The sequence below is a fragment of the Ziziphus jujuba genome, chromosome 1 (genome assembly GCF_031755915.1).
Source record: "Ziziphus jujuba cultivar Dongzao chromosome 1, ASM3175591v1".
Classification (NCBI taxonomy): Eukaryota; Viridiplantae; Streptophyta; class Magnoliopsida; order Rosales; family Rhamnaceae; genus Ziziphus; species Ziziphus jujuba.
In genome coordinates this window covers 43,150,418-43,167,622 of record NC_083379.1, presented here as the reverse complement: position 1 = coordinate 43,167,622, position 17,205 = coordinate 43,150,418, and the positions used below count along the sequence as shown (strand labels likewise).

The following is a 17,205-nucleotide window of genomic DNA, read 5'->3' as shown; positions in this document are numbered from 1 at the left end:
AAAAAATTAAAAAGATATGAAATTAAAATTAGTCCCATATTGTAATAAAATGAAGCTCACTGTGAGTGAGGGAGAGAGCGAAGCCAAAAGAGTGGGACCCAAAAAGGAGATGGGCCCCACAAAAAAGTGGGTCCCATTTTTCAACTTTCCAACACCACCCCAATCCTGAAGTGTTTAAAAGCAGCTGCAGAGCAACTACATTTTGGCAAAATGGCCATTAAATCATCCATCTTACACTTACGCGTCTGAAAAGGCTGTTGGAAGACCTTCATTTTCTCTCGCCATTATTATTTTTTTCTACCAAAAGAAAAGCAAAAGAGTGGTTCATAGATAAAGGACGGAAGACATTACCAGCTGGGTGTTTTCTCTGTCTTTGTCTTTCTCTGAACCAAGTATAGAATAAAGTCGTGTGGAGAAAGAAAGAAAGAAGGAATATTTTTATATATACACCACAAATAAAAAGGCCATTGCTTTGGGGGGGAGCAGCTGAAGGGAAATATTTTTTTTTTTTTTTCTGGGTTGTTGATGGTAATGGGTTTGAAGCTTGTAATGTGGCATGCATTAGTGGTCTGGTTTTTGTGTTCTTGTTGGGTTTCTTTTGTTGAAGCCTCTGTGTCTTATGACTCTAAGGCTATCATCATCAATGGCCACAGAAGGATCCTCATTTCTGGATCCATTCACTACCCAAGAAGCTCCCCTGAGGTACAATTCTAAATGTGCTTCTCTCTCTCTTTCTTATTCTTCTTTTTATTTATTTACTTTTTTTTTTTAACTTATATAATTTACCCATTTCCTTGTACTGCTTCAGCTCCGGCTCTTTTAAGCTCTGCTCATAACATGCAGTTTTTTGTTTATTATATATATTTATGTATGTGTGTAAATTGGTAACTATATAGATAAATAGATATTTTTGGATGGGTCTAAATTATTATTATTATTATTTTGGGTTTAACTGGTGGATCTTTTTGGTTGCAGATGTGGCCAGATCTTATTCAAAAGGCTAAGGAAGGAGGTCTGGATGTGATTCAGACTTATGTTTTCTGGAATGGGCATGAGCCTCAACAGGGCAAAGTAATGAATAATGGCCTCTTCTTCCTTTTTGAAGTGCTTATGTGTTTTTGCTATGGTATGGAGTTTACTAATAATTTTTCTTTATTTATTTATTTTTTTGTAGTACTATTTTGGGGGAAATTATGATCTGGTTAAGTTCGTTAAGCTGGTTCAGCAAGCAGGCTTATATGTACATCTCCGGATTGGTCCCTATGTTTGTGCTGAGTGGAACTTTGGGTAATACTACTACAACAATTCCATCATTCAAAAAATAGAAAAAATCATCTTAATTAACTTCAAAGTTCTGGGATTTTTAAGACATTTTTATTTTTCCCTTGAATTTCACTTTGTAGGGGCTTCCCTGTTTGGTTGAAGTACATTCCTGGCATCCAATTTAGAACAGATAACGGACCTTTTAAGGTACGGTGAATGTTATTCTTGCTCCTGAAGTTTCTGCTGATAATTTTATCTATTTCATACATGAGATTTAGTTAGACTGATTAATTTTGATTTCTGAATTGCCATACTTAAGGACCATATGCAACGATTTACGACAAAAATTGTGAATATGATGAAAGCAGAACGATTGTTTGAAACTCAAGGTGGCCCAATAATTTTATCCCAGGTTTTCAAGCTTTTCCCTAGATCTCATGGACTGCTTGGTTTTTCCTATTAGAACTTGACTGGTAGTTTTTCCATATATCTTAATACACTGAGAGAAGTATGTTGTATATATATGACAGATTGAAAATGAGTATGGACCCTTGGAGTATGAATATGGGGCTCCTGGTAGAGCATACACTCATTGGGCAGCTCATATGGCTGTTGGACTCGGCACGGGTGTCCCATGGGTCATGTGCAAGCAAGATGATGCCCCTGACCCTGTTGTGAGTATCTTCAAACCTTTCAACTTTTCTACCTTTTTCTTGTCATTTTCTGCAATTCCATGTTGATGCCCCTCATGTGATGTTTCCTCATGCTTAGTGGGCTTGCTCCTTAGCAATATGGAGTTTCCATGTTGGTCAAGGATGAAACAAATAATTAATCCTCATTGCACATGGCTTTGTGTCTTTCTCTTTCTCTCTCCTGTCTCTTGCACTCTGCTATTATTTAATTCCTTCACGCTTTTGAAGGTTTTTTGCAATGAAAATTGTTGATCATGTCTTGTTTTTATATAATCCTTTTCAACTTCAATTAATACTATTGTAGATGAAGAGTAATTACGATAATTTCTTAGCTTTTTTTTTTTTTTTTTTTTTTTTTTTGTTTAAACAAAAAAAATAAATATTTTCATAAATATGATTTGTGTCTCAACAGATTAATGCCTGCAATGGATTCTACTGTGACTACTTCTCTCCAAACAAGGCTTATAAGCCAAAGATGTGGACTGAAGCCTGGACTGGCTGGTAAATTTGCATGCTTGTACCTGCTCTAGGTGCAATATTCTGAGTTTGCTATTGTTCTTTATCTTCTTTGATTTTCTGCAGGTATACTGAGTTTGGCGGTCCAGTTCCACACCGACCAGCTGAAGACTTGGCCTTCTCAGTTGCAAGGTTCATACAGAAGGGGGGAGCATTCATTAATTATTATATGGTAATTTAATTGTTTGTCAAAATTACCCTGAAAAACCATTTTCTTGATAGGTTAATTGATTTCTTTTTGCTTGTTTTCATGATCCCAGTACCATGGTGGAACAAATTTTGGTCGAACTGCTGGTGGCCCGTTTATTGCTACTAGCTATGATTATGACGCTCCTCTTGATGAATTTGGTATGTGCAAAAGGATTTTGGATTTGAATATATACACTATATAGTTTCTTTACAACTTTTCTAGTGCTGTTTGTATTGTTTTGTTTCTTGAATAAAAATATTTTGGTAGCATTCATTATCCCACTTTTTCTGCAATCTAGACAAAAAACCAAATATCAACTTTCCTCCCTTTTATCCTATGTTGTAGGATTGTAAAATACTTAGAATTCATGGTTTTTGCTTGAATATGAAGGAATCTATTTATACTCCATGCAGGATTATTGAGGCAACCCAAATGGGGCCATTTAAAAGATTTGCACAGAGCAATAAAACTGTGTGAACCAGCTTTGGTATCTGCAGATCCTGTTGTAACACCACTTGGAAATTATCAGCAGGTTGAATTTACTACAGATTTTTAAGAAAAAAAAGATTATCCTATAGAAAATTGATCTGGAAGTAAACCTAACTTCTGAAAGTGTAAAACCCCTACAGGCTCACGTATTCAAATCAAAGTCTGGAGCTTGTGCTGCATTCCTTGCAAATTACAACCCAAATTCTTATGCAAAAATTGCCTTTGGGAATATGCACTACAATCTGCCTCCTTGGTCTATCAGCATTCTCCCTGACTGCAAGAACACAGTCTATAACACAGCAAGGGTGAGAAACAGTTTTGTTTAAATGAAAATGATGCCTTTACTTAACCAGGCACAGTTTTCAGGATTTATATGTATTAGCATATCATTAAACACATAACTTTTGGCAAGCATAATTACCAACAATTTATCAACTCTGATTCATTATATGAAATAGTTGCATTTTTGGAAATATATAGGGGAAGATACACCAACAAGGAGTTATTTCCAATGTCATTCACCTTTTGATGTTTTAAATCCTTGTGATTTGTGATTTCAAAGTTTCTTATATTTTCTAACGAATGGAAATTGTTGATTTTACTAATATGGCTGTATAGATTGGTGCTCAAAGTGCACAGATGAAGATGACCCGTGTTCCCATGCATGGAGGATTCTCTTGGCAGGCGTACAATGAAGAGACATCCTCTTATGATGATACTTCATTCACAGTGGTTGGATTGTTGGAACAGATAAATACCACAAGAGATGCCTCAGATTATTTGTGGTACATGACAGAGTAAGTAATACGATGCTACGTCTTCTTTTTTTATTTCCCATTTATCTTTTTCTTGAGAATTTGTTTCTGAAAATTATTGACATTTGATTCTCATGCCATTTTTTGTTGCCAGTGTAAAGATTGATCCCAATGAAGGATTTTTGAAGACTGGAAAGTATCCCGTATTAACGGTCTTATCAGCTGGACATGCTTTGCATATATTTATCAACGGTCAACTATCAGGTAAGCAATATATAGTGTCTTAAGGGCGTTTGTGATGTTAGTCTTGCAGCTTCAACAGAATAGGTCTATTGGCTGTATGTTCAAGTGAATGTCAAGAGCATGGGTCAATAAAGTGAATTGTAATTATATACAACTCCTTGTTGGAAGCAGACATATGAAAACTTTGCTTCCTTGGTCTTGCTTTCAGATGCAACCTAGAGTAGACAAAAATACTTAAGCCAGTAGTACTTGTTTATATCATGTGTACGTGCTATATGCTTTACATTCATAACATGCTGTTTCTTAACTTTTGGGCAGGTACTGCTTATGGAAGTTTAGAATTTCCTAAATTAACATTTAGTAGTGGTGTGAACTTGAGAGCTGGTGTCAACAAAATTGCACTTCTAAGTATTGCTGTTGGGCTTCCGGTTTGTTTCTTCTCTCTCTGATGCATGCATGCACACACAGACAATGCTTGTATTTTACCAAAAAAAAAAAAAAATGTTCACAAGGACTTTGAGTTTGACTTTATTTTGCTTGTGATTTGAGTACAGAATGTCGGTCCTCATTTTGAGACGTGGAATGCTGGTGTTCTTGGGCCAGTTACATTAAATGGTCTCAACGAGGGTAGGAGAGATTTGTCATGGCAGAAATGGTCCTACAAGGTTTGTTTCTACCTGTTCTAGTTTTCCTTTTTTTTTTTTTTTTTTTCCTCAACCCCTTGACAGGCTTTAGATTCATTTAATTGCGTCTTCCTCATCAGGTTGGTCTGAAAGGAGAAAATTTAGGTCTTCATTCACTCAGTGGGAGTTCTTCAGTTGAGTGGATTCAGGGTAATTCTGTCTCCCGAAGACAGCCTTTGACATGGTATAAAGTGAGTATTTCAAACTTCTAAGTAAACAATTTATTAGTTAATTTCTGGCTATTTGCATGAAAATAGATTTTGATGTTGCACCCTTTCTTTAATGGTTACAGACCACTTTCAATGCTCCAGCGGGACATGCACCATTAGCGTTAGATATGGGCACCATGGGAAAAGGTCAAATATGGATCAATGGACGAAGTCTTGGTCGCTACTGGCCAGCTTACAAGGCATCTGGTAGATGTGATGGCTGTAACTATGCTGGAACATATCATGAGAAGAAATGCTCAAGTAATTGTGGGGAGGCTTCACAAAGATGGTAAGTGATAAGCGAACTTGATTTGGGGCTCTTGTTATGTTTATGTAGAATTATTCGCAAACTGACTGTTGTTAACGATTCAGGTATCATGTTCCTCATTCATGGCTGAGCCCAACGGGCAATTTGTTGGTTGCGTTTGAAGAATGGGGTGGAGACCCAAATGGCATTTTTTTGGTTAGAAGAGACATAGATAGTGTATGTGCTGATATCAATGAGTGGCAGCCAACCCTAATGAATTGGCAAATGCAAGCCTCTGGTAAAGTCAATAAACCCCTGAGGCCTAAAGTTCACTTGTCGTGTGGCCTTGGGCAGAAAATTTCATCAATAAAATTTGCTAGCTTCGGGACACCAGAAGGGTCTTGTGGAAGTTACCGTGAGGGAAACTGTCATGCCCATAAATCATATGATGCTTTTCAAAGGGTATGCTACTATCTTACATAACTAATGCCATCTCAGTTATCTTATTGGCAAACTAATCAGCAACCAGTTTGCAATACTGCCATGTCCATTTTTCTGGCATAATTTTAGTTATTGTCTTTTTCTTGCAGAGTTGCATTGGACAAAATTCGTGCACGGTGACTGTAGCACCTGAAATTTTTGGAGGTGATCCATGTCCTAATGTTATGAAGAAACTCTCTGTTGAGGCCATTTGCAGCTGATGTTTTCTCCAAGATCTGAAGTAATGGTCCCATATATTTTTTTTTCATGCTCCTATACTGCAATTTCAGTTGATTAATTTTTGGGTAAATTAATCTACACATCCAAGAAGATTACGACCATTCGTTGGCTTTTCCATGGTGAAGTTGTACAAATATACAGCACACTGCATGGTCGAAAGCCTCAAGAGTTTGTGAAAGATGATTGTGGATAAGCTATATGTATATATACTCAAATCTGTTTCGATTGGTCTCCAGCATTAAAAGTCGAAGATGGTATCTAGAATTGAGTGTCTGTAGTCTAGCACATTGAGACGATGCTAATCGAGTCCATGTGCAAATTTTATAGCTTTAGAGCATGGAAACATATGGTTTCCAGTAATATTAATGTTTCATTTTTATGTGACTTGTGAGTTTAATTGCTTTTTTGTGTAAGAAAGTTTTCAGAAGTAATAATATTCAGCTTAATCAGATTGTTTTCTTCTGCACCATGCATGTTTAAGTTGACACCAATTTATGTAGAGCATCATTTTTCTGTTGGGCAGATGGGAATTTAGCTGGAGGTTGATTGTTTACATTCTTGTGGGCTTTTGGATTTGGGAATGATGAATCTACAAAGATTCTCTCCTTTTCCTTCTGGTAGAAGAAAAAAGAAGAAATTTTCCTAGTTTATATATGAGTTCGTTATTGCTTTAGTTCTTGCTTTTTTACCTAACAATTCCCTATTTCCAGGCATTGGAAACATTAAAAATCCCATTTTCCATACTAAATATCTCTTAGAATGGGATATAGCTTTTCGCTCCTCTACAACTTGAACCATTACATCACAGGACTAAATCATTGCAATCTTGATGATATGTTGCTCTCTAGAAGCTGTAAAAAAATTGGGTCCTACCTGTAAAATCAAAACCAGATTTCAAAAGTGTAATAATTCCATTATACATTCAGGGGTCAACATTTGAACCTTAAAACATTATCTTGAATGCATTGATATTTATTCTTTCTTTTCTAGAATCTGTACCTAATTTTATTTACTTACCAAAAAAAAACTAATTTTGTTCGATCATGGTCATAGGAAAACAATTATACGTATGTCAAGATTATCAGTCATAAAATAAATAATACTCAAGAAATGATTCAAGAATCGAGCCCTGGAACTGTTTTGTACTAAGAAAGTGTCCCATCATTTTCTTTTTAAATTTTTGTTTGTGGCCAAAATGAAAGCATTATTCAAAGAAATTAATTCACAAAAGTAACTTGATAATTTCTATATGAACAAATATAAGATTTCAACATAATGTTATATGTTACTGGCATTAAAATTAGTTTATTAACTGCATTTTAGATAACAAACAATTTGGTGGTTTACTTGATTCAAAATTTAGTAAACCAATTTGATGTTTCTAATATAATCATTCAACAAATAATATGTTACTGAAAATCACAAATATCAAAATTTGACTTGATGGTCCCGTCTGTCTTCGATGAGTACCATAATATAAAAAGAAGGTTCTTAAAGCCCTGCGAACTTTGGCTCACTCTTCTCTTTTGTCTTTAGTTGATTAATGACTCTACTTTGTACAATAAATACACCTCTTTTAGAAAATTTTCCTTAAATAAGTTGAAAATGCATGTTCTTCAGACCAGAGAAAACATTAATTTAATCAATATGGAAAAAGAAATACATATATATATATATTATATAATATTTATTTCCTTCGGCTCTGTAATTTATGAAATGAATAGAAAAGACCCTTGAATTCACATGAAAACTACAAAGTTGACTAAACCAATTCTTCTGTATAATTTATTGCCCAAATTTTTATCAATTTTTTCTTTTTTTTTTTGCATCCCTTACCCCAAAACTCAAACCCAGCGTCTACTGGTCGGGGGCTGTAGCGTGCTAACCACTGAGCTCGCACGCGAGTCTTTTTATCCATTTTTTTTTTTAGCATATAAAAATAACACATTTATATATAAAAAAATATATATATGCATATGTAGGTGACACGGCAATGTGACAGCAGAGAGTAATATTTTACTAATAAGCACCCAAAACAATCTAATTTTTGTTCTTCCACACCGCCAGTCCTCCATATCCATAGAAAGTAGAGGACGGGCAAAAGAGATATATAAATAGTAAGCCAATAGAAGCTTCAAAGGAGCGTACTGGGTTGTGACTAGTAACAAGGAAGAGGAAAGGAATTTTCTCTCACTTTCAAAAGTCACACCGCCAATACAAATCCAAAACCACTTGTTAAAGTTTCTTCCTTTTCCTTTCTGTGTGTTACTCTGTAAATGACGCGTTTCAATGGCGGCTACATAATATTTATCCTATCTTTCTTCTGATTTCCGCTTCCTCATTACTCTATCGATCACAAATATACAGACCCCATGTTCTATTTTTGCTTCTCGCTCTTCTTCTTCTTCTTCTTCACCTTCTCTCTATTCGTTTTCTCTTTCTCTGTCTTCAAAAGGCTGAAGACAATACAACAGCAAACCCAGGATACCCAGCTGACCCAGAAGCCGGAACAGAGTGAGAGTGACCCTTTGGGATTGGAAAATTCTGTATCTGAAACTTTGGAGGATAGGAATCACCAAGCTTTCGAAAATGACCCGACCCATTTGACCCGTTCGGCACGTTCTCTCCTCCTTGAGATCTTACCTTCTGATTCTCCTAAATGGGAGAGCTTGTTTGAGAACGATGGAGGTGGTGGGGACCCAAGCTCTGATGGGTCGGCGCTGCTGGATGGAGAATCAAGCGAGTCGGGCGGGGATCAGAGAGTGAAGAAGAAGAAGAAGAAAAGGACCAAGAAGAAGAGTTCGATTTCTAAAGATGATGAAAATGGTGAACAGAAGTTTGCTGCGGCGGGTAGGGGTAATAAGGGTCCGGATTCTGGGGATAAAGAACAGGATTTGGTATGTTTGTACCCGTTTACATCATCGAGCAGTGCTACTCAGAGGAAGATCAAGCAGCAATATGATCAGTTGATGAAGTGCCACGAGTCCAAGGGATTGACACTGGCTCAGGTATGTTTTGATTTCTAATTTTGGAATTTGCTCTGGCCAATATTAAAAATGTTAACTATGTGTAGTTTTTTTGGTTTTAGGATAGTTTTTTGTAGTTTTTGAAACATTTTGTAAGTTTAAATGTAGTGAAATCAATCATAGGTGCTTTGTCGGTTGATTTGTGTCCTCTGCCAATGTTAAATCCAATCATACTGGTAATAATGTGAAGCACACCTACGAAGAAATGTGATTGATGATTATTCATCTTTGTGCCATTTTCTTATTCATTTCAATTTGCAAGGTGTCCTTGGAGGTAGTCCTATTTTGGGACTGGACTATTTTGCCTTGATGCTTCTATAATATATGATTAATAAACATGTTCAAGCCTTATCTGTCTAGACTAGAAACATCAGCCTTATTGGTTGGCCTCTAATTGAGTGTCCAATTTATTAGTGTTGACAAGGCAAAAACTCTGTCACCATAACCAGGTGACATTAATCTTCATGGTACTAGGAAAATATTCCTAATGTTGCAGAAGCTAGCTTACCTACTTTTGGGACTAATCATAAGATTAGTGTCTTTGCAGGATTTGTATAAATCACAAGAATATGGAGCAGTGGCTACTTGTTGCAATTTGAAAAGACACTTTCACTTTCTGGATCTTAGTTTGTTTTTTACTCTTAAACGTTTAATTATTGTAATGCATGCCCTCAGGCCACTGGCTATCTGAATGTTGTTTGTCAGTCAACTTGACTACTGAATCTTGGATTGGGATCAAAATACAGAAACCTGTATGCATTAAAAGAGTTGGTAATGGTTGAAACTGAATGTTTGAATCCATGGAAATGGTAAGGAACAATATTGTAGCTGTTAAAGTTGTATGCAGAACGTGCATTATGAAATTGTAAGATCAAAAAGTGAAGGGAAACTTTGCATCTATTTTAGACTATAAGATACTTTACATGCGATAGGTATCCCATTCATGTCTTTTTAATGTAATTCATCTATAATAGATAACTTAAAAAGTGAAGTGTATATAATTTACTTAATTCCACATGATATGATTTCAATCATAGCCTACAGCCTACCTATTCTATGGAATGATAAAATGACAGCTGGTTTGAACATGGCACCTATGTGATTCCGTGTTTACATATGATGCAGGTTGGACAGTTTGCTAATTGCTTGGTGGAGGCAAGAAATGAGTTGCAGCATAAGTATGTTCTAATATAATTTCTGAGAACTTAATTATGTGGTATAATGTTTTCTATATTGTTTCCTTCTTATGCGAACCTGAACTGTAATTATTACTTGGCTCATATGTAATCATGATACAGAATGCAGTGTTCCATTCCTTCTTTGTTAATCTGTCAAAGTATCCACATTTCACAAGAGCTACCCGATACCCTTTTGAGTCTCTGATAACTCTGATTAGGGTTTTTTTGGTGTTTTTTGGGGGGGGGGGGGGGCGGCGCGGGTAGGGGGTGGAGGAAAAAAAAAAAAAAAAAAAAATATCTATCTTCCTTTTGACCTATCATAATGTCACATTAGTACAATTTAATTTCCTTTTTCTAAAAGTTGTTAATGTGATTTTAAGGCTTTAACTTGATCTCATTTTCTTTGAAAGGGCTGATGTCATCCAACGGAAATTCACAATAACGAAGGCTTTACTATTTAAGGCTGACAGATCCTCTTTTGACCGCCTTCGTCAACAGGTTATAATAGGACTAGTTTTTGGACTTTGCTTGTTAGTGGACAGTATCAAGTACCTTGGTTTCCTTATAATTGTATTATGCTTTGATCTACCAGATATACAAACTAGAATTGGAACAAAAGAGACTGGAAGAGGATGCATTTGTTTATAATTGGCTACAACAGCAGCTTAAACTTTCACCAGCATATAAGAAGGTATTAACTTTTTACCATCCTAAAATCATAATTGGCTGCTGAAACTCTGATTTTGGTGTATTTACTAATAATATTTTCCCAATCTGGATTCTCTACCCAGTTCTTAGTAAGCTATATATGTAGAAAATTATCTAGACTAGTTGTTGTTGATAAATTTTGGCTCCTTCATTACCCCTTTCTCTAAACTTAATTGCATAAAGCTACATATATATATATATGTGTGTGAGATTAATTTTTCCTTTGCAATTAATTTTATCTGACACATCCAATTTCTCTTTTAATTGGTAAGTATTTTAGTAATGATTTGAATATTCCCTCTCTACCCTGTTTTATCGAACAAGATGGATATTTGCACTTTCCCTTAATGCACCCAATCTTTAATTAGATGTACCGATGAGTCTTAATCTTGTTTCTTATCAAAGATGCTCGAAATTGGTGCCCACATGGAGATGAAAGCCAAATCTGGAGAGTTGACAGAAAGTGAAAGTACAGATTCAGACTTTTCAGATATTTCTTTTGAAGAGTTACTGGCACAGGAGAAGAAGGATTCATTTTGGTTGGTATTGCTTGTTTGTTAATGGCTGATCCATTTGTTATGAGACATTGATTGACACATTTTTTCACAACAACATGCAGGCAGAGGAATAAAAATTTCAAATCGTGCTCAAGCTAATAACAGTGACTTATTTCTAACTGTGCTCTTGGTTGGAACTTTAATGTGCTCCCAAGACCTCTACATGCTTGCAGTATCAAATTATGCGTTAAAAAGTGTCACAGCGTGGTGCTATGTGTTGGGATCGGAGATTTTTTGCGTGTAGGACTGAGCCATGGGTGTTTAAGTGATTAACTTGACTGTGCAGAAAAGCTACTTGAGAGATGTTACATTTTTGAACCTTTGAGCGTTGCTTACATACAATATTTGTAGCTATACATTACTGTCGACATAATTTAAGAAATGTCCAGCTCTAGCTTAGACGAAAACCAAGTTTTCTTTTTCCCTTTTGTTTTTCCTTCAAGCTCTAAATGATTGGGGAAGAAACCAAGATGGAAAGTGTAAGATGATTTTCCTAGTAATCATGAGTGTGGAATATGTTAATGTTGTGGATGTTATGCTTTGGTTAGACGTTACATAACTAGTATCTACCTATGAAGTAGGACAATGAGACACTGTTATAGAACCCATATCACTAAAGATGGAACCTCCAAAAGGGTCACGTCATCAAAAGCTATACAATTTTCAATTTGAATTTTGCTCCAACACATTTTGTCAGCATTATGTGGTGTGCATTTCTGGCTCTTCCTAATGCCTTTTAAGTTTTCTAGTCAATCTAAAAATTAGTCTTCAATCTCCAATAGTTATGTTGCTACATTTATTTCCATCTAGTCAAGTAAAGGGAAGATCGTATACAAGATCAACATGTTTTCTTTTTTAATTGCTTCCAATCAAATCGCTACACAAACTTCAGAGGCTCATATACTATAAGTAGACATCTAGATTCGGTAAGCGTCTGGTACTGATATACTACGAGTACAAATTCTTAACTTTAACAATATTGCAGACGAAATAACAGGCCACATCCTATGCTACAATCAACAAAATAAAAGGTCTTCTAGAGATTGGGAAAATTCTCTTTTGATCTTTTTCCAGAGAAAGCTAGCAACCGAAAAAACTTCCACCTTTTCTGCCTTCCTCTGTTGGTCTGAAATGTAGTCCTCGTTCTGTGCATCTTTTTCCAGTCAATCAATCTTCACAGAGGAGTATATCTTCCGGGCAAACCAGAAGCAAGCATAGAAACCAATGGTACCAGTTAGGACGAAGAATGCATAGGAAACAATGATCATGTAGCCAAAGTAAAGGATGCCTGAAACAAACTTCGTTATTTCCAACTTGGTAAAGAAGTAGAAGACTGAGTAGAGGAAGAGGTACAGAGCAGAAGAGCCAGCAGTAAGGTATGATCTCCACCACCAATAGTAGTCTTCACTGCACAACTGGAAGTAGCAGAGTACAATAGTTATCTCTGCACAAGTGATTAAAAGGATAACAAACACGATGAAAAGGAAGCCAAAGATGTAGTAGAACTGGTTCAGCCATATTGATGTCAATATGAAGAAGAGCTCAATAAACACAGCCCCAAATGGTAGAATGCCTCCAATGAGTATTGAGAAGACCGGTTTCATGTACCATGCCTGCTCTGGAATTTGACGGGGGATTTTGTTGGTCTTTACAGGGTCATCAATGGCAGGCTTTTTAAAACCGAGATAACTACCCACAAAGACGAGGGGCACTGATATTCCAAACCATAAGCAGACAAGAGCAAACATTGTGCCAAAGGGCACTGCCCCAGATGATTGCTCCCCCCAAATTAGAGCATTCAGTACAAAGAAGACTGCAAAAAGAATACCCGGAAACATAAATGCAGTTTTTAATGTAGTCATCTTCCACTCTGTGCCCTTGAACATTTTGTGCAATCTTGCAGAAGAGTAACCGGCAAATATGCCCATGAAAACCCATAAGAGAACCATTGCAGTCATTAGGCCACCTCGATTGGAAGGAGACAAGAATCCCAGCAAAGCAAATATCATTGTCACAAGTGTCATTCCAAAGATCTGAACACCTGTGCCAACATAGACACAAAGTAAACCGGAATTGATTGGTGGTCTAAAAACATCTCCATGAACAAGTTTCCATCCAGTTTCTTCCTGAGCCTCATCTTGGGTTTCTAACTGGTTGTAATTGGAAATATCTTTGTACAGAGTTCTCATCATGATCATAGCCACCATGCCGGAAAGGAAGAGAACAATCATCAAAGAGTTTATAATGGAAAACCAGTGGATCTGATCATCATTCATGAGGAGGTATGTGTCCCAACGAGATGCCCATTTGATTTGACTTTCCTAGGGAGAAAGGAAGAAAGGTGCTATAAGAACATAAACAAGGGGAAAAAGAAAAAATAAAAAAATAAAATAAAATAAAATAAATGAAGTAGCTATGGATTGTAGGGTACCTTAAAGGAAACATCATATGTAAATATAATCTCCTTATCTGTGTCAACTTCTTGTGGAGTAGTACTGCGTGGCGGTAAATTTTTGGTGTCTTTATTGCATGTTACCACTTGAGGATTCTTCTCATCCCACTCCTTATATTCATGATTGATGCTGTTTCCAATAATTGAATGAGAACATAGCAAGAAAGAATATAGTTGATCAAGCTAATCATTTGACAACAAACAGATAGCACAACGGTTTCTACAAATTCCCAAGTACTTAAACTTAGCAAATACATAAGACGAACAAAATGGAATTATTTTTAGTTTTACTCAAAATGATTATATTACAAAGATTTCTTATATATTTTGCACAATAAAATTCAGTCGGGTCCAGGAAATTTCAGAGAACAGGGCGAATAACCATTTAGCATAAACCTAAGCAATGTAAAAGGCAGCTAGAAAGAAAAAATGCTGAAAAGATTCCTTAGGAATGAGGACTCTTAAAGAACATGTTCATGCTTCTTCCATTACTTAAAAAAATCTGGATTCTTACCACAAAATATCGGGAAAGGTCTGACCAGGCTTACTCTACCTATGTTGAGAAAGGATCCTCCAGGAATAAAATATACTATTAAATACCAATAACAAGCCTTCTAGTTTTATGCTTTTTACAAGAGTTTCCAATTTTAATTCACAGGGGCGGTTAAGATATTTCATTAATCCAGCAAAGACAGAGCAGAAGAAAAAGGTAGAAGACCTGTTTGGAGTAACCTCAAATCCCACGATTCGAGCAGAATCTGTCTCAGGATCTTTGTGATACATGACTCGGAAGCTTAAGTGATTGTTGATAAAATATTTCTCTTCTTTCTTCTGTTAAACAAATAAACACAAAATGTAAAGCAAATAAACTCATGAGCTGTCACAAATACCTAACACTTTTACAGTATAAACTGCTTTTTCAGCATACCCCAAGATAATTTCCTTTGAATCCAACACGGAAACCATGTTCATAAGTTGTTGACGGACTTCCATCTCTCCTTTGTCTAAGAACTGCAACAGGCAGATTATCCAAAATCCTGCAAGTCCAATCTAGAGCTGTCAGTCTAAACGACAAATATTGCAAAGTTATCATCATAAAGGAAGTACTATGCATTACATCATTACCTGCAAAAGCCTTAGGCATGGTCAGAAAAAAAGAAAGAATTCATCATCAATTTTTTCCTTAATAAAAATTCATGTGAGAAAGATGAAAAGATAACATCACTTACATGTTTACTCGATATTCATCATCAATTTTCTCCTTAAAATTTTTTGCAGCTTCAGCATTAAGAGTTTGTCGACAAGCGACTGTGCATGATTGCTCCTCCCTCATTTTGAACTATGAATAAATTTGATCAACTTAATTAACAAAACAAGGTGGACTAGCCAAATTGACTAAAATAAGTATTTTCTTTTTGACAAGCACAGCTACAATTGGACAAGAATTATAACACTCACAGTGAAAACAGAATTCTCAATGCGGTCGCCTCGAAGAACCTCCCCCAGATTTTCTGCATTGTTCTCAATCTTTTTGGGCTTACAATATTTTAAGTAGTAGTAATCATATGGGAGTTGTGTCTTTGTAGATGACAGTTTGTTCACTTTGACGAACAGTGAATCACCCTATACAGAAAAATGACATCAGTGAAACAAACAATGATGACTTATACAAGCTATGTAATAAAATGGAAACTAAGCAAAACATTCCAGGTAAATACGGAACTAATTAATACTGATTCCATTTGCAATGCATGTAGCAAATTATGAAATATAACAATTGGCACCCAACAAAGAATGTGAAAGCAGATAGTTGGGGTACCATTACTTCATTTCAAATATTATGTCTAGTCATCTAGCTTCTTATCTACAAAACTTAAATCTAATTTTATAATTTCTAATTGACTGACCATCAATCATAATGAAAGGATGGAAAAAGAATGTGAAACCCATAACAATAAATGATAATAAAAACTTGAAACAAATGAGACCTTATACAACATTTTAACACCAGTGCCACGTCCCATTTTAATCGATGTTCCAACATAAAACAGCCTTATTCAAACCTCCTATAGTTCAAAGTATCTAAAAAACAGCAGATATCAAGATCTGCTGTGAAATACTTTGTTCTCTTTTCATTACACTCAGAAACGATTATCATTCATAGTACTTGAAAACTGAAAAACGAAAACATGAAAGAAAAGCAAAAATACAATATCTTCAATTAAAGAGAAAATAATGCAAAATGAGCCATAAAAGATAATCAGATGGCCCATGCATAGCCTTCATCTTCAGAAAATTTAAATATCAACTAATTGTCATACTATGTCGTGCTTATACTTTTGGTCAACTACTATTTCATATTTTTTTATATTTTAAAACTCGAATTTATCCCATTTACAGTCTCTTTCAATCATAAAAGACAGAAAACTTTGTCCCGAAGCTGCTTCATACCAAGTCCTCAAATTAGAAGAATAATTAATCTTAAAGATCCACAAATAGCCAAGAAAGTAAACCACCCACATCAATCCAGACCCAATTAAAGACAAGCACCAGAACAGATTCTTATCCTTAGTACCACAAAATTTTGAACTATCAGAATCCAAGACTCTCTAAAACCCAAAAATTACAAAATGAAAATGGAAACCCACATCCAAACCAAGCCCATTAAAGATCTGAAATAAAAGAAAATAGATCAAACTGAAGAACCCAGATCCAACACAGTTCGTATGAAAACAACGACAAGGAGAACCGAAGAACCAAGACCACAAAAACACACAGAAAAAAAGAGCTAGAAAGCAAGAACCAGCATCTCCATCGAAAATCATGGTTAAAAAAAGAAAAAGAAAAAGAAAAAGGAAAAGAAAATAAAGTGAGAAAAAGAGTGGGAAATGGAGTTACGTACAGTGTGGAAATCGCGAGGAGCAACACCAGGGAGGTAGAAGGAGTGAACGGAGGAGATGATGAGGAGGAGAGTAGTTAAGAAGAGGGTGGTGGTGGTGGTGGTGGTGATGGTTGTGAGGCCCGAGATCCTACCCATCTTCTTCCTTCTTCTTCTTCTTCTTCGAAGATTTTCAGAGTGAGTAGGAGAGATAGAGATGGAACATAAAGCTTTTCTACAGATTTAAGCAATTATGTATATCGGTTTCCTTCGCGTTTCAGATTTTTTATTTTTCTTTTTCTTGTTTTTTTAAAAATAATAATTAATAATTTCCGTAGTTTCTACTGTTTTACTTTCTCTATTGTTTTTTCTTTTTCTTTTTTTTTATTTATTTAAAAA

General features: G+C 35.7%; 3 protein-coding genes across 3 annotated transcripts; 2 read left to right on the top strand and 1 right to left on the bottom strand.

The window, feature by feature from the left end:
- The first annotated feature begins 201 nt into the window (after positions 1 to 201).
- LOC107403993 (beta-galactosidase 1) lies at positions 202 to 6,456 on the top strand. The gene is made up of 19 exons (XM_016010930.4): positions 202 to 702; positions 976 to 1,071; positions 1,175 to 1,287; positions 1,404 to 1,470; positions 1,583 to 1,675; positions 1,794 to 1,937; positions 2,368 to 2,456; positions 2,538 to 2,643; positions 2,732 to 2,819; positions 3,075 to 3,193; positions 3,291 to 3,455; positions 3,769 to 3,947; positions 4,060 to 4,169; positions 4,467 to 4,576; positions 4,703 to 4,813; positions 4,912 to 5,022; positions 5,124 to 5,329; positions 5,413 to 5,749; positions 5,878 to 6,456. Exons 1-19 carry the CDS (start codon positions 526 to 528, stop codon positions 5,986 to 5,988), a joined length of 2,532 nt encoding a protein of 843 aa, XP_015866416.3. The 5' UTR covers positions 202 to 525; the 3' UTR covers positions 5,989 to 6,456.
- A 1,562-nt stretch (positions 6,457 to 8,018) lies between these two features.
- On the top strand, positions 8,019 to 12,007 carry LOC107403948 (uncharacterized). Its single transcript, XM_016010877.4, has 6 exons — positions 8,019 to 9,015; positions 10,159 to 10,211; positions 10,622 to 10,709; positions 10,804 to 10,902; positions 11,325 to 11,458; positions 11,539 to 12,007. The coding sequence occupies exons 1-6, from the start codon at positions 8,380 to 8,382 to the stop codon at positions 11,573 to 11,575; spliced, it is 1,047 nt and encodes a 348-aa protein (XP_015866363.3). The 5' UTR covers positions 8,019 to 8,379; the 3' UTR covers positions 11,576 to 12,007.
- Positions 12,008 to 12,307: 300 nt separating this feature from the next.
- Positions 12,308 to 17,097, bottom strand: LOC107403939 (transmembrane 9 superfamily member 7). The gene is made up of 7 exons (XM_048465700.2): positions 16,831 to 17,097; positions 15,387 to 15,551; positions 15,158 to 15,267; positions 14,857 to 14,965; positions 14,647 to 14,759; positions 13,908 to 14,058; positions 12,308 to 13,797 (listed from the first exon to the last, which is right to left on the bottom strand). The coding sequence occupies exons 1-7, from the start codon at positions 16,963 to 16,965 to the stop codon at positions 12,640 to 12,642; spliced, it is 1,941 nt and encodes a 646-aa protein (XP_048321657.2). The 5' UTR covers positions 16,966 to 17,097; the 3' UTR covers positions 12,308 to 12,639.
- Positions 17,098 to 17,205: the final 108 nt, after the last annotated feature.